Source organism: Nanorana parkeri, unplaced genomic scaffold (assembly GCF_000935625.1).
Source record: "Nanorana parkeri isolate BGI_ZX_2015 unplaced genomic scaffold, ASM93562v1 scaffold508, whole genome shotgun sequence".
Taxonomy (NCBI): Eukaryota; Metazoa; Chordata; class Amphibia; order Anura; family Dicroglossidae; genus Nanorana; species Nanorana parkeri.
The window spans coordinates 713,359-740,237 of record NW_017306776.1 but is presented as its reverse complement, the minus strand read 5'-3'; the positions used below and the strand labels follow the sequence as shown (position 1 = coordinate 740,237).

At 44.6% G+C, this 26,879-nt stretch overlaps 2 protein-coding genes across 2 annotated transcripts in view; one reads left to right on the top strand and one right to left on the bottom strand.

Moving 5' to 3' along the window:
- Positions 1–5,585, top strand: part of LOC108790855 (NADPH oxidase organizer 1-like) — an 8,179-nt gene extending 2,594 nt beyond the window's left edge. The window contains exons 4-8 of the mRNA XM_018561214.1: positions 886–1,063; positions 2,577–2,773; positions 3,059–3,172; positions 4,172–4,289; positions 4,944–5,585. Of these exons, the coding sequence (XP_018416716.1) occupies positions 886–1,063; positions 2,577–2,773; positions 3,059–3,172; positions 4,172–4,289; positions 4,944–5,583 (1,247 nt within the window). The 3' untranslated portion in view covers positions 5,584–5,585. The remainder of the gene's footprint in view (positions 1–885; positions 1,064–2,576; positions 2,774–3,058; positions 3,173–4,171; positions 4,290–4,943) is intronic.
- Positions 5,586–11,779: 6,194 nt separating this feature from the next.
- TBL3 (transducin beta like 3) overlaps positions 11,780–26,879 on the bottom strand; it is a 30,552-nt gene continuing 15,452 nt past the window's right edge. Inside the window, exons 12-22 of the mRNA XM_018561218.1 lie at positions 26,002–26,060; positions 22,073–22,179; positions 20,357–20,504; positions 18,294–18,524; positions 17,215–17,285; positions 16,555–16,711; positions 15,367–15,425; positions 15,180–15,283; positions 13,389–13,460; positions 13,043–13,201; positions 11,780–11,946 (exon numbers count right to left, since the gene is read on the bottom strand). Of these exons, the coding sequence (XP_018416720.1) occupies positions 11,786–11,946; positions 13,043–13,201; positions 13,389–13,460; positions 15,180–15,283; positions 15,367–15,425; positions 16,555–16,711; positions 17,215–17,285; positions 18,294–18,524; positions 20,357–20,504; positions 22,073–22,179; positions 26,002–26,060 (1,328 nt within the window). The 3' untranslated portion in view covers positions 11,780–11,785. The remainder of the gene's footprint in view (positions 11,947–13,042; positions 13,202–13,388; positions 13,461–15,179; positions 15,284–15,366; positions 15,426–16,554; positions 16,712–17,214; positions 17,286–18,293; positions 18,525–20,356; positions 20,505–22,072; positions 22,180–26,001; positions 26,061–26,879) is intronic.

Below are 26,879 nucleotides of genomic sequence, written 5' to 3'. Positions count from 1 at the left end.
GGGGGGGGGGGTTGACGGGTAGGGGGGCGCATTGAGGAACCTGGCCTTGGGGCAGCAGAGAGAGTAAATCCAGCCCTGACCGCATTACCTTTTTTTTAGCACAATGCTTTGGTGTGAATGGGCCCTGAAGCTGAGAGAAATTGCGCTGGTCATATGGTAATTGAACAGGGCACGGAGTTGAAAGTCTCCGTGAAAGTTCCTTGGAAATGAATAGGGATTGTGCTGTACAGGAGGTGCAGAGTTGAAGAGTATGTATGCAATATATATATGTTTGTGCTTTTGTGTGCACACCCTAATGCAATATTTCTATGGGTTTGGATGTGATTTAAGTTTCACATAGACAAATTATGATTGTCGCTCATTTTAGCTGATTTAAGCTCACCACACACGTTACAATCTAATGTACAATCTCCTTAAGATCTACCAACAACTACATAACTTAGGCAGGTGCTAATATGTCTTTTGGTAGATCTAAAGTTGATTGTACAGAGGTTGTACGGTCAGATTGTAATGTGTATGTTGAGCCTCAAGTGGACTGGGAATATTCATGTCTATGGGTAGTATGCAAGCTTTGCCGGCGCTCACTGGCAAAAATCAGCCACATTGATTAATTAATTGACTCCATTGACATTAAAGCACTAGGGGTGTCTGCGCACTTGGCTCATTAGTGTACTGATCATGCTTCCAAATCATTTTCTGATCGGACCCACAGACAGTTTAATTATGAGCTTGTTGTGTTTGAGGAATGTGTTGCAACCTCTTGCAGTATAATTATCCCATCCACGCCTGTTTACTTCCTCCTTAGTTGTCAGATGGGTTCTTGCAGCTGTAATTAGGTTGAGGGATAGTCCCAGTATCACTCACATGATGTCTTCTTTCCTACAGATGTCCCCATCTTCAGGAAGAACCGAAACACCAGCCGCTTCATCGAGAGACTGAGACTGCTGGAAGTTTATTGTCAACAGCTCCTGACAGCTGATGAGAAAATCTCCCATTGTGATGTGGTGACGGGCTTCTTCACGCCCAAAAGCAATGATCTGAACCCGAATTTCCCTGAAAACAGGTCCGCACTGCTTTCAAGAACTCTGAATATAAAAAAGATGACAGATTACCAGATAGTTGCCTCTTTGGTGGATTGGTGGTCATCCTGTCCAATGGCTTGTGACCACATGAGGTTCTGTGGTCCATGTGAAGTTGCTTGGACAATGGATATGATCACAGCTGATGCTCCTATCTACTGTTATATTATCCTGTCATAAGCATGAAACCACATGATGAGCCTTTTTAATAGTTCAAGGGCTCAGTCTACCAACAACCAATGTTTCACTTTTTGTAAAGCCAATAACAGGCTTGATTTCGTTTGGCATGGATGGAGGAAACCCCCCACTGGGCTTTTGTATTCTGATGCCTGACTCCCACCCAAAAATTGACTACAGCTGATTGGGTGCACTCACCATTCAGCCGAGAATTTTTGGCCCAGCTCCTTCAACAAAAGTTGATGAAAAAATCTAGTTTGTCAAATGAAGTGGTACTGACAGGGCCAGCCACAGCTCGAATTTCGGTTGAGTCAGCAGGACTTGGGTGAAATTTGAGCACCGTATGGCAAGCTTTACATTCTGGAGAGTTGAAGTGTTTCTGCATCCATGGTTTTGGATAGTGTTGGGGGAGGACTAGAACCTCTGTCAGTTATTGCTGTTTGTGGTTCTCTTGGGGAGATTACCCCTCATTTTGCAGGACAGGACAAGTGAGAGGGACATATAGAGGAATATTTTAGTAGAGTCGGGGAAGGCTAGAACCCCAAACTTCTTTATAGTGCTGTATGTATCCTGATTGGAGATGATCCCTCATGTCTTGTCTGGGCAATGAGGCCTCAGACACCAAAAAAAGTGACAGATATTCTAACTGTCCCCTGCCAAATTCTAAACAAAAAGTTTGGGCTGGAGTAACGCTTTAAATTGAACTTGTATTCAAATTGGAAGATAACTGACATTGTCAGATTTACTGGAGTTGATAAATAAAGTAGAACAGAGGGACTGAACAGAAGACAGCAGTAAATGCTGCTCAAGGTTCCCTTCAGTATTGGCCACATGTGTGGTCACTGCTGTAGGGAAGCGATAAGGTTAAGGCCCCATTCACACCTGACCGTTTTGTAGCGCGTCCTACGCTCGATGAACGCTCTACAAAACGGTCAAAAAAATAAATAGCATTGTAGTCAATGGTATCGTTCCCACCTGTCCGTATTTCCGCCCGTCCCGAACGCACTACAAAACGGCCCACGCATGAAAAGGTCCCGGAGCGTTTTTTGCTGCGTATTGGTCCGTTTTGTAGGGCGTTTTCCATTTGTATACTGCCAAGTAGCCTTTGGAATCGCGCGACTTTTGTACCGCAAATCGCGGTAAAAAAACCGCGTGACGGTCGCGCGACAGACGCGCATATTACAATACGCATAGGTGTGAATGGGGCCTAAGTTTGGCTGATCCTCTGCTCCAGCAGAGATCACGTGACCATGTGCAGAGCATATGACAGCAATCTGCAAGGCAATATCTGGGCTGAAACTAATGGCAATGTGTTTGCAGCTTGATGATCATGCCTTCAGAAGCAAGAGAACAACAGAGAGAGCGGCCAAGATTGCAACCCAAACCGCCAGCTACGGAGCCCATCGTGTCCCAGATGTACCTGTGCATCGAAGATCACGAGACCAAAGACACCAAGAACCGACCCTTCAAAGTGAAACGCAACGAGCACATGGGTGTGCTGATCAAGGAGAATTCTGGTGAGACCCTGGGCTTCCTACCCAATAATGCTCCTTTATATTAAAGTCGTCCTGTCAGGATAATAACATGGGAGCTGTACCTACCAATTTGTTTTTTAAAGGTGCCCGCTACAAGGCAATCATTTTCTTAGTGAAAGAGAGTAAACATTAAATGATGATTGGTTATTATTGGTAGCACTGGACATCTCCAAAAATACAGATATCTTACATCAGCCCAGCTACCCGTAGGTCATGTGACATCTGTAGTGGGTGGATGAATAATAAGTCTGCTCTGTTCTTTCTCAGGCTGGTGGTTGGTAGAGAATGAAGAGAAGAGAGTGGCATGGTTTCCAGCTCCGTTCCTCAAAGCTCTAAACAAAGAAGATGACCTTGGCTCAGGGACGGATTCTGATGATGAAGGTATGTTGCTATTCATGTGATCAATTTCCAACAGTAACAACCCTAACACCCTCCAAAAAAAGGAATCTATTAGAATAAAAATATAGCATTTGGCATTGCTGAAAGGAATCTTGGAAGTACCAGCTCCAAGCTATCATTCTCAACTTTTCCACGCTATTTATTGAGTACCTGACTGAAAACATGCATGGAGGTCCAAAGCTCGAACTTCATGGATGAGCTCTTAGTGATTAGATAGTGGAGCACAAATGAAATTGATGGTCCCTGGACATGGATCTTTAAGAAGCCAACATTTGCACCTTTTATATTCTTATCCTGGCCCACAAATAAAATATATATTTATATATATGCCTGAGGTATTGTGAGAAGAGAAAGGAGGAATAAAGTAAAGGCAGGAAAAGTATTGAAGAAAGGAAAGGTACAGAATGAAGGGAAAATGTAGAAAGAAAGGAAGACAATGTGAAAGGAAGGAAGAGATGGGAAAGGAAGACAGGAAAAGGTTGAGAAGGAAGAAGAGGAAAGGAAGAAAGAGAAGGCAGGGAAAGGAAGGAAAGAAGGGGAAGGAAAGGGAGAAAGAAAGGAAGGAAAGGACAAAAGAAGAAAGAGATGGTGGAGAAAGGAAGACAGAGAATGGTTGAGAAGGATGAAGAGGAGAGGATAAAAGAGGAGGAAGGGAATGGACAGAAAAAATAGAGAGGGGGAGAGAGAGAGGGGGGAGGGAGAAAGAGAGAGAGGCTGCACATTACAATCTGAATATACAATCTAAACAATTAGTACAATTCTATTAAGTCCGATTATAGCACTAAAAAAATCTCTATGGTTGCTATTAAAAGAATGGCGCTGTCTTGGGCAATACAGCATGGTAATGGGTCATGGCGTAGTGAAATTAGTTGAAAGCTGGCTGAAATGAGCTGTTATCTGGCTGGTATAAGGAGACACAACATTATTAAAAAATATCGCTACAGGGCCCAGTATGTAATCATTTGGCTTCTTCTTATTCAGGAATACGGTACTATTCCACAATGGCATATGAAGCTTTGAGCTGGGATGAAGTTTCCATCTCTCGAGGAGTCCTTGTAGAAGTCAAAGAGAAGTCTAACAACGGATGGTGGCTGATAAGGTAATATATTTTACAAAGCTCATACAGAACGTTAAGGGACTATATAGTGCTTTCATATATTTTCCATATGTATGACACTAAAAAGTATTAAAAAAAAAAAAAGAATCTTTCTTGTAGGACAAATATAAATGTTTCATATTTACCACTAAACCTTATAATTCCCACTTAGGAGCAGTAGTGTACTCCCCTACATGTGAAAGTGCATAGGCCCCTTCCATTATTATAGCCTCAGAGGAGTCTATTAGGAGGTTTACATTATTAGAGTCATGCCCCACCCACTGCTTCTGATTGCATTAATGGTGTCATCAGCGGGTGGGGTCTAGGAACAGAAGGAGCTGTTCGGCGATAGCTTTTGAATCTAGTAATATGGCAGGTTGGCAGCCTCCTTGTAGCCACAATCCTGTGAAATGGATGACTACAAGAGCTTAGGCAAAGAGCAGCTGCAGAATGCCTGTTGTCAGTGTTGTATGATTACCAACTGACTTGTATCACATTGCTTGAAGGATAGGTTTGCCTGAGTTTGGGTCCCTTTAAGAACTGGTGAATATGGTTACAAAGTTAAATGCTATAGACTCGTAAACAAAACAAAAAAAAGCTAAACCTGCTCATCGGCTTTAAAAATTAACATTACTATTTCCTTTTGACTCACCACAGGTATAATGGAAAAACTGGCTTTGTCCCGGCTATGTACCTAAAACCATACCGAAATTGCCACCAGCTTCAGATCAATAAGAATCATGAGAAATTCCCTTCCACTTCAAATTTGTTCAAAGCCTCCAGCCTGCTAGAACTGAGCAGACCAACGGAGGCATGGAGAATGGAGAAGGAGCATAATATGGGCAAGACACAGTGGGTTGGGGGTCCGAAACTGGACAGGAAAAAATCAAGATCCATCAGTGTCATACCTTCAAGCCCAGCATATGGCTTTTACTTCGATCCTGCTGAATTAGTGCCAAGGGATCATACACAGGAAGTACAACATTTAGGAAAAGGGCAGACACCAACACACAAGAATGGAATGAAGGATGCCATACGAAAGCTTTCTGCTGGCTCTGACGCTTCTTCTGAAAGACCACCAAGACCTCATCTCCAAAGTCAGATATTGTGTGACCAACAAGAATTGCACAAGCAGAGTCTCAGCAAAACCAAGCCACCAAGTGGTCAGTCCACTTCCACTCTTCCCAGGACCCCACTGATGCCCCAGAGACCCAAAGCATATGAGATACTCCATAGGTGTAGCACTGTGACAAAGAAAGCTTTTGAGACGAAGGAAGCCACGGATATGCAGGGCTAAAGGAGAAGAACTTCTACATTGTAAATTCATGGCCTTGCATTTTGGTTTTATTTATTTAATGTATTTATTATATTTTACATGTTGATTATTTTTTAAATATAATTATGTGTTTAATTAAGAGAAAGTAGTTTGAATGCATAAAGGACAATACAATCATGAACAGAGGAAAGTTCAGCCCACCAGATAATGTAGTTTTGTGTGCTAGGGAGTTGAAAAAGTCAATGGCTTCTAATTTATCTCAGGACCTCTAGATGTCTGCATCTGGGTTGCAAACTCCACCCAGCTTCTGCAGCCACTACAAAAGGGAATTGTCATTGTACATTTCAAAGAATGAAGCAGGAGGACCGAGACTCCTCTTTATAGCAGCATCTTCAAAGTCATGGTTAGATTGCGTTACCGGTGCTCCCAAAGATACAAGATAGATACCCATACGTAAGCCAAACCTCCATACTCTACTCTGGAGAGCACCCTGTTCCATACATTTGAACTGGAAACCCATAAAAAACAGATGCACACGATGCATTTTTTTCCCCCTGAGCTATTTTCCATTGAAATCAAAAGAAATGCATCAAATCATTGCGTGCTGATGCACGTTAACATTCATTGTCACGCATTTTCAATGTGTGATGCAATGTGCTTTGTAATAAATGTTACAATGCATCAAAACGTGTGTAGATGCTTTTCATGATGTGCTTACGTAAGTCATAATGCGTTAAAGTGCATCGTGACCCACGTTGGCGCATGTCTTAATGCAAGTTGAGTTCTGATCTGTTTCAATGAAAAACACAAAGGTGTGAATCCAGCCTAAGCTCTTGACTTCTTACATACTATGAGATGCTAGAATAGCAATAGCAAAAATTTGGAGGAAACCGACCATCTCTAAGGACTTTGTTAACAATAAACTTAATAGGGCGATGATTAATGATGAACTTATGTACATGAATATTACTTTTATTATTACAATCAAACCAGGTTTGAAAAGACGTAGGACCCATGGATCCACCATAATTCATTAAACGGGTGAGGAAAGTCCTCTCCTACCCCTCTTTTCTTTGCTCTCTCCATCTTTTATGGACGACCCCACATTCTAGAAGCGAGGAGCTTCTAAGGTTTATCTGACTAGTAACCGCTCGCATTCTGGCTGAGTTCAGCCATGTGCGGCCCACCATGTGCCAGCACTCCTCTGTTCCGCTCGACGGCTTAACTCGGCCAATCAACTGCAGTCACTGCTTGGGAGTATTTCCCACGGCTGTCAGAATACAATAGCCCAGCAGGAGAGATTCTCCCACCACGGTGCTTATCGCAGGCTGAACAAGAAAAAAAAAATGCCTAGTGTATGGCCAGGTTTATTCTCCTTCTTTCTTCCACTAATGGAATGGAATACCTATAAGGAGTACACACTTTCTATTCACAGCTACTGTAGGTGATCCTCTGCTTTTGCCTATATATTGATCGACAAATGTACACAAACATGACTATTTGAGCTTAGAAAATTATCTCCATAAGGATAAGACTAAAACATTGTAATGGAACGTGTAATGTTTATGGATATATTATTGTTTACATTGGTGTGATATTTCGATTCATTGTATCCCTTGACAAAAAATACCAATAAAAACTGAAATACAAAACCTTCAGACTCCTCCCATCATTAAAGAAAATATAGGTTTAGGGTGAAAGAACTATAAACAATCCTTGTTTTTTGTCTTTTTTGACATCTTGTCTACTGGACTAATACGGCTTACCCATTTATATTGCACTACATATATACACATATATATATATATATATATTACACATACACACACACTGTGGTACCTTCACGTACTTAATTCATTCCATGATTCTGGTCACAAACCGAATCAAATTTCCCCATAAGGTTCAATGTAATACAGAATACGCCGGTGTAATATACTCAAACAATCCATCCTCCCCCGCCTCCTTTACCCACTTCAAGCCCTCCCGATTGCGATTTTTTCGTAAACTGATAACACTTTTCACCTCTTTCGTAAGGGCCTACCTGGTATCCGCCTATATTACACCTCGGTCCACCTAGCCCGTGTTATAGACTAGTGCCGACACCAAACCTCGAAACTGTGGACTGGCCTGGAACAAACCTTCTCTACGGTGCCGCTCCCGGGACTTCCCTGGTGCACTACCCCCTTGCCCCCAGCAGTTTGATTCCATCCCACGATCATGCCTACTCTCAGGGTGGCTAGAGCCGCCTTCGCTGCTCACTCCCTCTCCCCCTCACCTATGACCCCGATATTGGGTAACCCGGCTTTTCCACCTGGACTGGGGGACGCACGCTTCCAAGCACTTGGCACCCCAGGTAAATTCAGAGCGCTCCACTTCTTGACCGGAACCTCCTGGTCCTCTGTATTCACTGTGACCTCCCAGCAGGGCCCTTTACCCCTGGACCCGTAGTGGACCATGCAACTTACCCTCTTCCTGCGATCTCTCCCGCCCCCCTCACGATTCTCTTGAGCCCTGACCCCATTCGAACACGAAAGCAACCTAGAAGGCCAGGCCCGTCATGTTCTCTCATTTTGCTACAAGCTTCTCTTAGCTAGCTCCTCTACCGACACTCCATGGTTCTTTGGAAGACTTCCCGGGCAGCATCACCACATGGAAGCCCTCTCTCAGCGTTCTGTGACGCGCTCCCCAGCTTGACTGAGGAAACACAAAAGACTGAGGGAGTGGAGGAGAGGAGGGTCTTTTAAACAGATTAAGTGACGTGTTTCCTGTGTGTGGGGGAGGAGATTCCATCTCGTGATGCTGTCCTGGAAGACGTTATGGGAAATCTATCTTATGGAGGATCATACAAGTTCCCTTAACAACACCCCTGCTAAATTTAGAACCACTTGGTTTTACTGGATCGACTTTCTCTCCTCCCCGGCCTACACGAAACTACGTCAGGGCTCTGACGTGTGACACTCCTCACCAACCTGGACCCTGGCCTTGTCCCTCCTTCCTTCTTCCCATTGGGAAGAGTACCCACCCCACCTTTTACCTTACTGCCTACCCAAGTCCTTCCTGCCCCCACCCCGCCGCCTCATACAGCTCAACAAGCGGTTAGCATATTTTCCGCACCATTTCCCGAACCCAGTGGCATACAGTGAACCCCTGTCCGTTGACTCCACTCACTTTGCTTGCCTCACACCCTCGAGGGAGTGTCAGCAACCCCCATGTTGGAACAAATACCCTATAGCTAACAGACCTAGACAGAACACCAACTCCCCCCCCTTCCCAGCCCTAGGCTGGGACTTGCGGTTACCTGTTTGTTATATCTATGAGAAAACCTATCTCAACCGCTGAACGGCCCTTGTTGTAACTTGTAACACTGCATAATGGTTATGTAAGAATATCTTTTACGGCCTATGAGGGCCAATATTGTGCCTTGCCGCTATTACTTATTTGTGTGAAAGATTTTTGAAATAAAGAATTTATATAAAATGTAATACAGAATACTGTACAGTACTGTATGTGCTAAAAAGCTTCACAGCAAGTGTGCACAGGTCTGTCTGCGACCGCGATCTCGACTAGAGGAAGCCAAGAACACGTGTCAGAGCAGGGTAGATGGCTGTGATTTTGTTCGTCACCTGATGTGGAGTCCACGAACAGAAGCAAAATTTTGCCAAACTTTCTATTCGCGAACCGAATTGTTGGCGAACATAAGCGTTCGTGAACCAAGGTACCACTGTACATATACATACACTGTATATACACCATGCTGGCAGGTCTGCGTATATACTGTGCGCTTGCAGTTGTTGGATCTGACGCTGTTCTTGAATCTCTATAGTTGGAGAATTAAAGCCCAACTCCAGGAACTACAAAATACTACCATTGTAGTGGGACATCCTTGCACTGCCAGGTTTCAATGATCAATAATACTAGGGGATAGGGAATAGGGGGAATAATGACCTTACTCCTCTAGGGCAGGTTCCGGCTCTCCTCTGTGCCCGCTTGTGGGTGGATCCCCGCGGTCCTTGCGTACAGTGCAGACATATTAGCCCTGTATTGTACTTGATGACATCATTATGCAACCGCGGGCTGGAGCACACTATAGAGGAGGCTGTGGGGTCCGGTCGCACCAATGGAGGGAGATATGGTGAAGGGGGAAATAAGGTAAGTATTACACCTCATTTTTCTTACCCAAAAAGAAACGGGTATTTAGGTTGTGGAGTGCAGTGCATAGGTTGGAGGGGTTAAATGGGTTTCGTATTGCAAGGGTTTTGGGATTTCTCGGAGTTGAGCTTTAAGCCCTGGTTCACACCTAGGAGTTTCTCAGCAGTTCGAAAAGCGCTTTTAACTGCCCGACACAAGAAATCCCGTGATTCACAATGGCCCTGGTTCACACTGGTTCTGAGCAGGAAAACGCCAGACGCCTGAAAAGATACAGGAGCTTCTTTGGGCAGTTAAAAGCTCTTTTCCTCCCCATAGACTTCATTGGAAATGCCCAAAAATGCACAACAGAAGCTTGTTGCACATTTTCGTGAGCATTTTTGTACATTTAGACATGCGTCCTTCCATTGCCGACAATGGCTTACGAGCTGCCAATCAAAACGCGCATCTTCATGTACGCGCGTTAAAATGCGCATACAAATGAGCACAACGCGCAAATTACCGCATGCTGCTAACGCGCGTACAAAAACAGTGCCGCCTAGGTGTGAACCAAGGCATGAAATTGATGGTAATGTGTGTTTTTGTAATTTTTTTTGCTAAACACGCAGGAGCAAAGAAACAAATGCCCGTTACAGAAGGAAGGATGACTGGAGCAAGGTATCAGAGTAGACGTGATGCTAGAACCAGCAGAGGTCATGGCTGATAGTCATGCTGGATGGGGGTTATAGACTATCATTGGGTAGACGAGGCTAGGGTCGTTTGTAATACCGCCCGCTATAGACTCTACCTTGTCGTGGTGGGCGGGGCTTGTTGTCATCTTCTCTGATGACAATGTGACACAAAATAGAAGAGAGTTTCATCTTCGGCCGGTTGATTCAGCCAAAGCACTCTTGATGGGCGATCAGCATTCAGTGATTTGTTTATATGTTAAAAAGTAGGGATGCACCCATACCAAGTACAGTACTCGGTACAAGTACAGATACTTTTCCAGCTCCAAGACTAGACTAGAGAAAAATTCAAAAGTTAGGAGGCCGCTGCCATTTGTAAGGAGCACACGGAGCTCCTGGGATTGGTGCATCTTTGTTTTAATGTACGATTTTGTTTTTATAAATATAAATAAAGGCATGCACAGATACCAGTTTTGCGAGTACGAGTACTGGTACTTGCCGAGTACTTACAAGTACGAGTACCGATACATTTTTGTTTATTGTCATGTGAGAGTTTTTCTAAAACAATGCAGACTAATGATTTCAGGACAGCGGTGGAGTGCCAGAGCCAGGTCCCAGCTGCAACCGCTGCAACCCTGGTAGTTCTCATGACAAAAAACAAGTATCGGCATTGGTGCTCGAAAAGTATCGGTGCCTCCCTATTAAAAAGCATCAAACAAAAAAAACAGAAAAAATAAAGAATAAAAAGCCCAAATCTTCTCTTGCGTATAATCTTTATTATATTTCTTACAGCTGAACTCCGGGCAGACAGAAAAGAGCAGAGTGACAGAGAGGTGAGCTTCTTGTTTCACTCTCCAGGCTGAGGGAGGGACAAGACCTGTACGTGTTACTGAACTTCAGGAGAGAAAAATCCGGTCACCTGCCCAGCCAGACCAGGCTGTGTGGTGTGGCAGGGCTGTGTAAATCTCAGGACTGGATGGAGAGAATACAAATCTTTTGGCAGGCACAAAACCTCCCTTCTATCCATTTCATGTGTCTGCCTAGAGTTCGGCTTTAAGTTGTCATTTTCACAAAGTTTTTGTTTTCTTTCTTCCAATGGACAGGAACGCCAACCAGCAAAGAGCACCTGTCTCTGATCAAAAGCTACCAGGGCCGATATACAGATGAAGAATTCAGGAAGAATTCAGGAAGTGTTCAGTCTTTTCTGTGTCTATTCACCATTATAGAGCCGGGGACACGGGCTCCATCCACAACAGAAAATGAGAGCGCTGCCATGATGATTGTTATCACTCGCTGGTAGAAAAGACGCGGCTCCTTTCGCAATGGTCGGTACAGGAGCCCCACAGGCTGTTCAGCATTGTCTATACGCAGTACGCACTGCAGATGGCAGATAGCTCGGCTATGTGACGTCATACCATGGCGTCCTCTTGCGCGGTGACGGTCAAGCCGTTAACAGGGATTGGTGCGTTGTCCTTCTCCTCCGGCATATCGCTCAGTCTCATGTGTTGCCACATAAAGTCCACAAACATGGACGCCTGCAGAAGTCTGGCCATCCTCTGCATGTGTCGCTCTGCGGGGTGAAAGGAGGAAGAAGTCAGGAACAGAGGAGGGCTTGGCTACTGGACTGAGGGGGGAAATGGGGGCTGCCGCCTCTGCTACCCTACTCTGGTGCCAAGTGCCCGGCTTTCATGCTGATCCAATGGCTTCACTATGTTCACTGAGCTGAAACAAATCACACAGAATAAGAGTTCTGACCCGACTCTGACTTCACTTGTTCTGGGTCACCGACTCCAAATACTGAACCCACAGCAGCCAGGCAACTGAGATTTTTAGAGGAAGGCAGCAATGGCCGCCCACTTGTGTCACAAATGGTCACTTCTAATAGGTAAAAGATAAAACGATGATCCTCGGGATCAATAAAGGCTGCAGGATTTAGATGACAACTCTTAAAGCATTCGCTCATTACTGACAGAGAGGTCACCATGGAAGTCCCTAGAAGACCCCAAAGAGGCAGAATACATCTCAGATCAACAGACCCCATTGATATCTGAAATCTTACTTTTGGAAGGAGTGACCCTTTAAAACAGATGCCAAGCTCAGTGAAGATGACTTTAAATAAACCCCGCCCCTCAGTGTGGCCTGCGCTCTAAAATACTTGCATTACTCCTTAATACTTACCATTATACTCCTGAGTATTTAAATGTGTGGCCCTACCGCAAAGGCTCCCAGGGTCCGGCATCTGGCGGGCACACATTGCGGCCCCATTAGTTCCTACTCATGGCGGAGTACAGACCATCTATAGCAGGGGTGGGCAAACTTCAGCCCTTCAGCTTTGGTAAAACTACAAATGCCATCATGTATCTGTCTCTGGGAGTCACACCTGTGGCTGTCAATCTTGCAATGCCTCATGGGATTTGTAGTTCCACAACAGCTGGAGGGATGGAAGTTGCCCGCCTCTGACCTATAGGAATGAATAGAGCCACAGTATATGTGCACACTAGGTGCAGGACCCTGGCCCGGATGTCTCATACAAAGCTGTGTGGTGCAGGGCTGCTCAGTAAAGGACCCGGGAGTGGGGGGTAAAGGTAAGTATTTTAGTGTGGGGGGAAAATCAGGGTAGATTATAAAGACAACATGACTAATGTCACCTATTAGCGGGTCCTCACCTGTGTAGGGGATAAGAGCTTCCACGTTGCCTCGGATGGAGCTGTACTGGAGCAGAGTGTCGGGCGGTACATGGGTGAGGATGATGTTCAGCACACACTGCGCCTCGTGACAGTTCCGGGAATTTGTGTTCCAGATGGTGCAATATCTCAGGATGGCCTCTGACAACGTAGGATAAGGAGTAAGTACATCAGAGTTCAATCATTACACACAGCAGCCGCTCCCATACTGTGAATGTACTGTATAGAAACCAATATACATGATCATCCCCAGTGTGGGGTTTCTATTAATTTGTCCACTCATTTGTCCCCCCCCCACAACATAAAACACTGTTATGCACTCCCTTACCTGTCTGGTCACTGCGTAACCTCAGCAGGTTTTTCTGCAGATCATCTTTTCCTTGGGGTTCCTGCAGAATGGCTGAAATTAAACAGATTGAAGATTAGATCTTTGCTGGCCCTTAAACAATGCCGCTATTTCAGGTGCATTAGAAGGCCTACTCTCCCTGTAAAGGGGAAGGTGGGAGGGCAGCTTCTTTTTTTTTTCTTTTTTTTTAAGGAGATGACCTAGGAAAGGCCTTATTAAAAAATTATGGCAAAAAATAAATAAATAACGGTCATTGTAAAAATGTAAACATCCTCGCTTTTTAGCTTCAATGAGAAACAGCGCATTAACGATTCACAGTGCATGTATTATTATTATACAGGATTTATATAGCGCCAACAGTTTGCGCAGCGCTTTACAATATAAGGAACACATTACAATCACAATACAAATCAAGACAAGATGGTAAGAAGGGCCCTGCCCCTGAGGGCTTACAATCTAAATGGGAGGGGCCAGTGATACATGAGGAGGTAGCTGTGTGGGGATGAATTGTTTGAGAACGTGATGGTTCAGTGGTTGGGTTGTGGTGGGATAGGCTTCACCTGAAGAGATGAGTCTTAAGAGATCGCCTAAAGGCAGTCAAGGTGGGATCAGGATTAAGTATCATTCAGAGGTCAGTGGTATGTAACACAGAGTACAGGGGTTAGGAGTAAGTAATGCAGAGATCAGTAGTATGTAACACAGAGTAATGGGGCCAGAAGCATGCAAAGAAAAAAAAGTGCAGAGGTCAGGTGTATGTACAGTGGTTGGTAAACAACACAGAGTGCAGGTGTAAGTAGTACCGGTATGTAAGGCAGAGTGCAGGGGTCAGTAGTATGTAATGCAAAGTACAAGGGTCCGTAAGGAACGCGGAGTGCAGGTGCAAGTAGTATATAATGCAGAGTGCAGGTGTCAGTCACATGTAACGCAGAGAACACAGGTAGGTGGTATGTAACAGAGTACAGGGATTAGTAGTAAGTAGCACACAGTGCAGGGGGTCAGTAGTATGCAATTCAGAGTACAGAGGTAATTAACGCAGAGTGCAGAGGTCAGAAGTAAGTAAAGCAGAGATCAGTAGTATGTAACACAGAGTACAGGGGTCAGTAGTGCATTCAGAAGTACCACAGAGTTCAAAGGTCACTGCCCAGCTCCATGGGCCCTGTCCTTCCCCAATACACTGCAACCAAAGAAAGCAGCACCTCTGCCATGTTGTTTTCTCTTTCTCCCCAAAAATTGTTATTGCCACTTGAACAGATATGTAATCAGCTAGAGCACATGCCTCAGCTTGCTGTATATCTGCTCAAGCGGCAATTACATTGTTGGAGCTAAAGAAAAAAAAAAAAGACGTGATAAGAGGTGCCGCTTTCCTTGATTGATTGCAGTGTATTGGGAAAGGACGGAGCCCACTGAGCTGGGCAATGACCTCTGAACTCTGCAGTACATACTTACGGACCTCTGAACTCTAAAATAAATGATTATTGCCACTTGAACAGATATACAAGTAAGCTGAAGTACATGCTTTATCTTGCTGTATATCTGTTCAAGTGGCAATAAAGTTTTTTGGAGCTGAAGAGCAAAAGCCCATAAGATGCTGGGCTCAGGCTGTACAGAACCACAAAACAAAAGGACGGTCCCACCATAAAGTGATAGTAGGAAAACCTGATTACTGCAGGAACGGCTCCTTTGTTGGTCAGGAGGGGACGGATAAACCTACAAGTGTACAATGCTTTGAAATATCTCGGTTTCCAAAAGTTATATTCAGAGTGAATACTCCACCTTTTATAACTCTGAGCGCGGTATGCGGCTGGTCTAAGGTGATGGCCAGGCCCAGAGCCTTCAGGAACCTCTTCTCATGTAAAAGGTTTGACAGCTCTTGCTGTCTGCAGGAGAGAAGGAGAAATGGTGTTACAATACAAACAAGGGAGCAATCCAACAGATGATTGGAAATCAAGAGTGCACTTACTTCAAGATCTCATCCTCCTTTTTGGCTAGTTCTTCAGCCAGCTCTGTCTCTGTGACGTCCTGGGAATAAAGCAACAGATTATTTCATTGTTCAAATGCCCCCAGCGCTCATTACAAAGCATATGTCTAATTACAAGGGGTCTGCTGAATGAATGGGAACCTATAGTTCTATAAATGGGTGGATATGACATTATTGCTCATAATATCATCCTAAGCGTCGCCTCCGCTCCTCCAAAGACCTCCTGCTTTCTAGCTCCCTTGTCAACTCCTCCCATGGTCGCCTCCAGGGCTTCTCTAGAGTCTCTCCCATCCTCTGGAACTCTTTACCCCAACCTGTCTGTCTATCTCCCACACTGACTGCCTTTAGGCGATCGCTAAAGACTCATCTCTTCAGGGAAGCCTATCCCACCTCAAACTAGGCACTGAACCATCACATTCTCAAACAATTCATCCCCACGCAGCTACCTCCTCATGTATCCCTGGTCCCTCCCTTTTAGATTGTAAGTCCTCAGGGGCACGGCCCTCCGTACCATCTTGTCTTGAATTGTATTTTAATGTCTTTCTTGTATTGTAAAGCGCTGTGCAAACTGTTGGCGATATATATATATCCTGTATTATAATAATAATAATAATAATTATGTGGGGGTTGTGTAGAATCTCTTGAGAGAAACCACTGTTTTCAGTGGCCTCTTTGTGGACCGGCTCACTTTAAAGCCCAACTCGAGGCAAAAGTAGCAGCCCCCCACCCCCAATTCCTCTCACCTATTTACATTTAAAATGTTTTGGTTTTGGATACATAGAGTAGGAAATGGTTAAAACCCTGCCAGTTTTGTTTTTCTCTGCAGCCTGTGTCCCATCAGGGAGATTTCCCTCCATTTCCTTCCCCAGAGACACAGCAGGAAGAAAAAGGATCTCTTCACACACCACCCTGTTGAGTGACAGCTGCAATCAGCAAAGATCTTGCCGAGTCAATGCTAATGCCCTTCATAGGCAAAGGGTATGTCGGACCTCTAGAGAGAGACCCCTGCTTCCACACAGAGAGAGGAACGGTCCTTCTCTGCAGAATGCTGGCAGACTTTTCTACTCATGCTCCGACTGTTTTGATGCAAATGTAATGTATTGAATGTGCAGTTGGACTCTTGCATATACCCAATACTTCATCAGGCACACAACCAGACAGCTCTCCCACCTTCCACAGAATAATGCTCGAGTCCGCGGATCCAGTCACCAGAGCGCTGTCCAGTTTGTTGCTGTGCAGACCCCACACTTTGTCCTCATGGGAGTCCAGTGTCTTCACACACTCGTTTGTCTTAATGGTCCACAGCTTCAGCAGGCCATCTGAGCCACTAAGGACAGGAACAAGGAAACGGCATTAGTATGGGCACAGTCAAAGATTGTATTTAAAGGGCAAGTCCAGCTTTGACTTGGGTAAGGGAAGGGATGAATTCTAACAACTCGTCAAGGAGTTTAGAACCCCTGTGGGTGATCCCCCTTCTGTTGCCAGCACAGCTGTGACTGGTTAATTGGATTTTTGGCCAAGTTGCTGTTGTCACTGGCCCAAATGCGTTCTACACATATCCCTATAGAGCATCTACTTAAGGCCACAGAAATATTGTATCATAAGCACCTCGGTGGACTTTCCATCGAAAAATATGGAAACCTCATTTGCTGAAAAGCCCATCTAAGTCTGCCGGGGCTATGCTGGTCCTACGGGTAATCTCTCCTCCAGGAAAATCAAAGATTGCTCCATCACCGCCCAAAACTGACAAATCAGCTTTAGGTCGAGCAGCTTTTTAATGCCGTTTTGGAAAAGCAATCACTGTTCAAGTAGAGAGATTCTGACATTTACCTTGTAAGCAGCTGTGTACCACGACTGACAAATATAACCTTCAGCACTGAGGCATCGTGACCTTCAAATGTCTGAAAACAACGGAAAACACAAAGTCAGATGTAATATTATTAGGAGTCTTGTCTGGGGAAGCAGCAGGAGAGGGGATGTTGGGAGGAAGTAGTGACAGGTGTGCTTTAAAAAACATTGCTGTGCAAGTGAACATGTATAAGATACAAAGTTTGAAAAAATACATGTAAAAGATACAAATTTTAAAAAAAAAAAAAAAAAAAAACTCAAGTGGTGAAAACCCAAAGAGGCACCGGTCAATATTTCTGTGGCCTTATTAACACGTTGGGTGCACCTACGTATGAAAACAACGATTGCACTACATATGTTAGGCATCGCTGTTTTCGCCAGAGTGGGAGCAATAATTCCAGGGCCAATATTAACAGGTATCTCTAAACTGATGACCTGTATAGCTTTTAAAGCGTCACCTATGGACAATTTGTGCTACTGTATTTTGTCACCGTTTCACTGACGCACATAATTTTTAGGCCTTGGTATGTTGGGTATTTACTTATCGTAACCTCATCTCTTATATGTTATATGTTTTTATTGCTATCCCTGTCAGGAAGATACAATCTCTCTAATTGTTCTGATTAGCAATGTCACCGAGATTGAAAGTGAGGGTAAATCCAAAATATTTGTTGCAACCAGAACAAGAATAGAAGAGAAATCTTACAATGAGGACATGTGTTCCCTGAAAACTGGGTATATTAAGGATACACCTCAAATGAAATAAAGGATATCCCTGATATTTAAAAAAATCCTCTCACTTAAGTCTGCAGGACAGGAAGTGAAGGTATATCTACCTGAGACACAGATGGCGTAAACAAAAAACTTGACAGCTTGACCAAAATAAAAAAGGTTTTGGCTTTAGATATACGGTATCCACAGACAAAACGGTACAGGTCATTTCAGCCAGAGTAGGCCATGTCTTTAGATACCAGCAGACAACTCTGGACACCTACATTCAGGGAAATGATACATAGACAGAGTAACATTTTGTGAGCCCCCCATATACAAATTTTGATTACCTTCAAGCAGGTGAAGTCTTGCAGCCCCCACAGCTTCAGGGATCCATCTGCAGATGACGTAGCTACAACTTGATCTGCCGGTGAAAACTGGACACACCAGATGCCCCGCTTGTGTCCCCTGAAGACGCCCATCATAGACAGGTCTGCCGCTGACCACAGCTTGGCTGTTTTGTCTTGAGAGCCGGAGACGATCAGCTTGTCATTGGGAGATACAGCAATGCTGTTGATATCCTGCATAGAGAGAATGACAAATGAAGACCTTTATTTATCAGGCACACAATGTGATATCATCCTGGGAACAATCCTAAATATCAAATTCCAAAGTAAATGGATAAAACTCTACTACCTCTAGCCTCTCTGTGCATTGGAATGAACAGTACTATGTGGCGCCATGACTGAAGTTTCATACATTGCACCTCCTACTGGTTAAAATTCATATTGCAGCATCTCTAGTTATACTTCTGCTCTATGGAAACATTGTATCAGGCCATTATTGGATCAGACTTCGCTGGGACATTTTGTAAAATGTCCGTGCTTGCCGTGCTATGGTATTACTATTCAATGTCATAGACACCTATGTAGGTGAACTCTCTATTGGCTAAAGCAATGTTAGTGTAATCAGCATTCCTGAATACTGGCTTAGATTAAACCCAACAACCAAAAAAAATAAATTAGGGCTGTTACTGATTAAAATTTTCGTTTGATTAATTTCGAATTATAACGCACATACAGATCCAACTACATTGACCTATTCTAGCCACTTGGGGACATCAACGTCACCGGACTCCTCCCCCCTTCCCTTGCAGACGGAGCCACTTGGGGACATCGACATCACCGGACTCCTCTCCCCTTCCCTTTGTTAGCTGACGGAGCCACTTGGGGAAGGGGGGAGGAGTCCGGTGACGTCGTTGTCCGTGACGTCACCGGATCTCCAACGGGACTCCCGGAAGCCGGCGGAGAAGAGAATATTTTCATTAGCGATCAAAAAAATTTTAATCGATCAAAAAGATAACGATTAATCGAGAAATGAATCGTTAATTTGCACAGCCCTAAAAAAATTTTTTTATAAATTTAAAATACAGCACAATCTGCAACATTCACCTCCTTCCCGGTGATGCCCCCCCATTAAATCACTCCCAGCAGTAGATATACTGAGTCCTCAAGTTCCATTCAGCTCAGCGAACTGAGGACAGTGTGATTTTAGAGCATCATGAACCCACCTCAGGGGGTGTCACAGTGGCACCCTACATTTCCAGTGTATTGATGCAGAAGCACTGACATCCTCAAGTCAGCACTATTCTTTGCATCATTAGAGCTCAAGCACACAAGTGTAAATACAGCCGTATAGGCATATAGCCCCAGCTGCTGTGTTTTTCTGTCCATATGCTTATATGGGCAGAAAATTATGTATGAGGCACTTACATACGCACAATTTCCCGAATGCAAAACTTCTGTGTTCAGGCACTTACCCCTGTGCAAATGCCGACACTGGCATTTACACGTGTATGCCTGCGCAAAGCATTTTCTGTCCATACAAGCCTATGGACAGAGTAATGCAGCAACTGGTCCTCTCGGGGCTGCAAATATAGGCATATTTTATGCTGTATGCCTGTACGCATGTATCTGCACCTGGGTGCCTGAGACCTTAAAGATCGCCCACCCTGGGGGAAGAGGCCAATAGGAAAAGAACCCCGCTCATCACGTGACCAGCCGGAGGATACTGGAATTCTGATACTGAAAAGTAGGGATTCAAAAAAAATAAGGGGTAGTATAAAATGCTGTCAGGGGCCTCAAATGATTGGGGGCTTAGCCATTGAATTAGTTAGAGGATAAGCCACTTATTTTGCTTCTGACAAGCAAATTGATCTACATAAATTCAGGAGTAAAGTCCAAGACATTTAGCATCACTACCAAGCAGAGTGTATATACAAGTATATATAGCTTCTCCCATCTATATATGCAGTAGGATATAAACAAAGCATTTTAAAAAGACAACGCACGCTAATAGCACAGCTTACATTAAGTGGATTACATAAAATCCTATTTCAGAGCAAACATCTCACCTTGTCATGTGCCTTCTCCGTACAAGCAGCATGTAAGCTTTCCATAATAGGTAACTGGTCTTTACTTTGGATGAAAATGGATTCTGGGAGCTTCCAGACCTTTAAGGTTAAATCCTGGCTTCCACTCACAATAAAGGACTGCTTGAGTCTGATAAAATACAACAATCAGTTAATAACCCCACCTGCATCCATGTCCCAAGTCTTTGTCAATGAAAACCAGAGTTCGTTAGTAGTTGCCAGTGTTAAGTTTTGTTTGTTGTAGAAGCACCATTGCACCAGGCAAAATAAATGCATTTTCTTACCTGGTATCACCACTGAAGTAATATGTTTGCTGGCTTACGTCTACAGCATTCATTTACCTCCAAGGTAACCAACCTCATGCTGTAATACGCACAGCCAGTACAGCACAGCATGTGCAATCTACATGGAGCTTTGTATACCAGATGCAAGGCTGCAGTGACCAGCACTAGGTGTGCATTACAGCCGGTAATGCACACTAAAGTTGAAAACGGAACACTATAGGTGCAACCATGGACAGGAAGATGATCCTATAAAGATTTCAGTACAAGCTTAACACACCTTTAGTCGCTTGAACTTGACCTGAACCTGACCTCAAAATAAACAAATTGCTATGGTATAGGGAACATTTAGATATGTTACTTGTGCCGAAGTAATACCCTTAAGGTTTCATTCTCCTCTGGAAAAATACCTTTTTGGTATATGTAGGTGCCTAGACACTTCTATGCCTACAGCCTCATAGCTCGATATCTGCAGTGTGAGAGCTAAGACACTGCTGCCCTTGGTCTCAGGAGATTTGGAGTATGATTTGGTGATATCAGTACTGTGCTGCTCACTGTTCTCCTTGTTAGAGACCCTGACTTGAGGAAGTGAGGCCCTGCCTCTACCAAGATGGACGCCTCTACACAGACACACAGTGCGTCAAGTCTGAAATGGCAAATGGCAAAAAGCTTAGCTGCAGGAAACAAAATTTAATCCTGGTGACTAGGTCCTTTTTGTTGGACACAGTTTCCAGAGCTCATGTTCTATTGAAAGCCAGTCTGCCTAATTCATAGGCTTAGTGCTGCTGTGAAACAGAATAGAGATACATTGAAAGAGCTAAACCTTGTTAAGATGGCCATTCCCACAGCAAAAATTCTATTGGCATTTATATACACTAATGATTTCTTGGTGTAGCATACACAATGCCCATGGTGACCATGAATGTGCACATATCCCAAACTCACCAGGATGTAGTTCCCAAGTACTCTCAATGCTTGCAGAGAAATGCCAGGGCAGTCAATCATTAGTTCACAGCTGTCTGCCATTTCCTCTAAAGCTGGCCATACACTTCACAACCATCGCACGACTTTCGTCTTGCGATGGTTGTAAGGTAATTAAAAGCTCATACGATCTGCCCATCTTGGACAGGCAGATCGTACTTGCGATCATCGCAAGCCCTCCCCGCTGAGGGGAGGTCTTCCGATGATTCCAATGCTCAGCGGGGAGGGCTTCCGATGATTCCAAAGTTGAGCGGGGAGTGTGACAAAAGACATGCGACCGTACAGTAGAAACGGTCGCACGCCTTCCATACACCTGCCAATTATCGAACGATCGCGGGATTTCCCGCGATTATTGTACGATAATCGGCAGGTGTATGGCCACCTTTACAATGTAATGTTTTAAAGGAAAAAGCCAATTAACATCAGATTTTCCTACCTTGAACAGGAGATTGCTCCAACACCGTTAGCATGACCTCCACCCATGGCAACACAAGCCACCTTTCCACTAGACTTTGCCATCTTCCAAACTCTGACAGTTCTGTCCTAAAGTAAAGGAAGCAGTGATAGAAAATTACAGACTTGCATTGCTGTAAAGCTTCAGATTCTAGGTTATTGCTCTATATCTTTAAATAATAAACTATGAAAGTCTTCTGTTGCAACAAGCATCATCAGGAAAGGAATTCAATGGTGAAAAAAAAGGCTTAATTTAGAAAAAAAAACAAAAAAACCCAGAGGAAACTATGTGCTGTCCTCTGCTGCTGCCAGCATAGGGAAGCCAATCTCATGGGTTGGTACAGCTAACACAGAACAGTAGAGATGAAATAAACAAATAAAGCTCCCTTAAAGCAGAACTCCAGGAATTTAAAAAACATACCCTTGCAGTGGGCTACTTCCGCACTGCAAGGGTTAAGTGCTCGTTTTGCCCATGGGGCTCTAATAACGTTGTATTACTCACCTGATCCTCTGCCCTGCTGGGCTGCTAGACCGAACCCCTGCAGCCTCTTCTCCCCCGGGCTCCGGCAGTCTAAGGACCGCGGACGTCATCACGTCTAATGCAGGCCCATTAAACTGCATTGGATGTGAGGACGCTGAAGGACATCCCATAGCCACAGCAGAGTGGGATAGGCGAGCACTGACCACCACAGGACTGAGGATCAGGTGAGTAAATCTGCTTTAATCGAGTCCCATTTAACCCTTTAAGTGCAAGGGAAGTACCATTGCAAGAGTAAGTTTATGAAATTCCCAGAGTTCTTCTTTAAATTTGCCTTCAACCCTAATCCATAATAAGATGAACGGCCACATTTTCCCCCTAGTGAGAAACCAGTTTTAATGCCAAAGGACTATTATGCATAAGAGGGAAGAACTAGATTGCACCCAAACATTATGTGCTTAACAAAGGGTCTGAGGTGAAGCTGACTTTAAATTTGCCTATGAAGGACTTCTTTTTGCAAGTAGTAAGCACCGCTATATAGCTGCGTGCCAAGTAAACCTGTGAGGATGGCGACGTAGGAGCTGCCAAAGCTGGGGCTGTTACCCCTATCCTGTTATCACTTCCTAGTGAGTCACTGACCTGCAACAAGCGTGCAACCAGAGGTCTGAAACAGTTCACTTTGCAGACTTGTTCATAAGGTCATTGACTGGCTAGGGAGTGAAGCTATTGATTTCATGTCATGACTGTGCTGCTCACTGTTCTGTTTGTTGGTGTTAAAGCTGTCCCTAAGGACCGGCAGTACAAGGATCTCCCTGCCTTTTCTTTATTCAATCTGTGCTTTCTGAACCCGGCCTGCTGCTTCTTGATCATGACCTTACCAGTCATCGGGCGTGTTCGCAGCTCCACATGCCGAGCCCGCCATAAAGCTGACAGCTTCCAAAGTAAATCACAGGTACTGCTGTAATGCAGCGCCAATCACAGGTACTGAGACATTATCCCGGTCCGCAGCTGCAGAGATCGGGAAATGTCTCAGTACCTGTGATTGGCACTGCCAGCTTCCTGGCAGGCTCGGCACATGGAGCTGCGAACACGCCCGAGCCAATCACTACCAGTCCTCAGAGGGCAGCTGTGACATGAACAGAGACTTGGCTTCAGAACCAGACAGAGAGCTCTGACATGAACAGAAACTTGGCTTCAGAACCAGACAGAGAGCTCTGACATGAACAGAAACTTGGCTTCAGAACCAGACAGAGAGCTCTGACATGAACAGAAACTTGGCTTACCTCAACACAGAGACTTGGCTTCAGAAGCAGGCATGGTAAATCAAAAAAAAAGGTATAAAGACCAGCTGCAGAGAGCCTACAGGCAATTCAGGTGACTAACCCTTTACTCTCTTTTTTTGGGCACAGCTTCCACAGTACAGGTTCTCTTTAAAGCGAGCAACATCATTATTCTCATACATCTGTTGACGATTCCCTTTAAAGTCAAAATTATACACACTATCGGCTGTCATTCGTGCTGAGTGTGGAAAGCTTACCTTAGCGCAGGTGACAAACATAAATCCTTTCTTAAAGACGTCAAGTGCCAGAACAGTTTCTAGAAAACATAAGCATCAATGAGAGCAAAAAGTAAACATTGTAACACAGCAATCGTATCCTAATGCACCAATCTAGGGCTGCAACCAACTAATTGATTGTCAACTATTCTCATTATGGATTAGTTGGTTGGATCCCCTAGCTCTTAGCTCCCTCCTCCACGCTGGAACGAGGGCACACCAAGCAGTGGCCGGGTGAAAAAGCCAGCCTGCTATTGACTATTGCAATTTGAAATGGCCAATAGCAGGCTGGCTATTGCACCAAAAAAATGCAAGGGTTAAGTGCTCGTTTTGCCCATGGGGCTCTAATAACGTTGTATTACTCACCTGATCCTCTGCCCTGCTGGGCTGCTAGACCGAACCCCTGCAGCCTCTTCTCCCCCGGGCTCCGGCAGTCTAAGGACCGCGGACGTCATCACGTCTAATGCAGGCCCATTAAACTGCATTGGATGTGAGGACGCTGAAGGACATCCCATAGCCACAGCAGAGTGGGATAGGCGAGCACTGACCACCACAGGACTGAGGATCAGGTGAGTAAATCTGCTTTAATCGAGTCCCATTTAACCCTTTAAGTGCAAGGGAAGTACCATTGCAAGAGTAAGTTTATGAAATTCCCAGAGTTCTTCTTTAAATTTGCCTTCAACCCTAATCCATAATAAGATGAACGGCCACATTTTCCCCCTAGTGAGAAACCAGTTTTAATGCCAAAGGACTATTATGCATAAGAGGGAAGAACTAGATTGCACCCAAACATTATGTGCTTAACAAAGGGTCTGAGGTGAAGCTGACTTTAAATTTGCCTATGAAGGACTTCTTTTTGCAAGTAGTAAGCACCGCTATATAGCTGCGTGCCAAGTAAACCTGTGAGGATGGCGACGTAGGAGCTGCCAAAGCTGGGGCTGTTACCCCTATCCTGTTATCACTTCCTAGTGAGTCACTGACCTGCAACAAGCGTGCAACCAGAGGTCTGAAACAGTTCACTTTGCAGACTTGTTCATAAGGTCATTGACTGGCTAGGGAGTGAAGCTATTGATTTCATGTCATGACTGTGCTGCTCACTGTTCTGTTTGTTGGTGTTAAAGCTGTCCCTAAGGACCGGCAGTACAAGGATCTCCCTGCCTTTTCTTTATTCAATCTGTGCTTTCTGAACCCGGCCTGCTGCTTCTTGATCATGACCTTACCAGTCATCGGGCGTGTTCGCAGCTCCACATGCCGAGCCCGCCATAAAGCTGACAGCTTCCAAAGTAAATCACAGGTACTGCTGTAATGCAGCGCCAATCACAGGTACTGAGACATTATCCCGGTCCGCAGCTGCAGAGATCGGGAAATGTCTCAGTACCTGTGATTGGCACTGCCAGCTTCCTGGCAGGCTCGGCACATGGAGCTGCGAACACGCCCGAGCCAATCACTACCAGTCCTCAGAGGGCAGCTGTGACATGAACAGAGACTTGGCTTCAGAACCAGACAGAGAGCTCTGACATGAACAGAAACTTGGCTTCAGAACCAGACAGAGAGCTCTGACATGAACAGAAACTTGGCTTCAGAACCAGACAGAGAGCTCTGACATGAACAGAAACTTGGCTTACCTCAACACAGAGACTTGGCTTCAGAAGCAGGCATGGTAAATCAAAAAAAAAGGTATAAAGACCAGCTGCAGAGAGCCTACAGGCAATTCAGGTGACTAACCCTTTACTCTCTTTTTTTGGGCACAGCTTCCACAGTACAGGTTCTCTTTAAAGCGAGCAACATCATTATTCTCATACATCTGTTGACGATTCCCTTTAAAGTCAAAATTATACACACTATCGGCTGTCATTCGTGCTGAGTGTGGAAAGCTTACCTTAGCGCAGGTGACAAACATAAATCCTTTCTTAAAGACGTCAAGTGCCAGAACAGTTTCTAGAAAACATAAGCATCAATGAGAGCAAAAAGTAAACATTGTAACACAGCAATCGTATCCTAATGCACCAATCTAGGGCTGCAACCAACTAATTGATTGTCAACTATTCTCATTATGGATTAGTTGGTTGGATCCCCTAGCTCTCTCCTCCACGCTGGAAGGAGGGCACAGCAAGCAGTGGCCGGGTGAAAAAGCCAGCCTGCTATTGACTATTGCAATTTGAAATGGCCAATAGCAGGCTGGCTATTGCACCAAAAAAAAAGTCCATGAACCCTTCGCATTCAGAAACCACCGTTTTCTAACAAATAAGGGTGGGTGCTGCGGTAGTCGACGGCTGGCAACCGTAGTAGATATCAAGTGGAATATGAAGAGACACCGGGACTCCAAAAGTGAATCAAATACGTCTGTTTCTTGACATACGAGTAGCACAGTGCGATACACATAATGCAACGTTTCGGGGTTACACAGGATCCCCTTCATCCGGCAGAACTTGGCTATTGCACCAGCTCACTACCTGCTGTATTTACACTCAGCTGTTGTCCACGGAATCTTGCCACTGGCAGCTGTCATTGCTCGGCTGAAGCTATTCAAGCGCCATGTGCTTACTATACAATTATTAAAAAAAACAATTCAAAAAAAAAGGTGAGAAGAAAAAAAAAAAAAAGTCCTTTTCAGTTTCAGATGATTCTGAGTAAGGGGGCTTGCCCCTGAAACAAGTCAATCTTGGCTGACTGCGGTCGGTGGACGGTGATGTGACCGGAGACTACCGTGTTACATGGTCGGGGATATACCATGTTGGGTTAACAGACAGTGTGGCC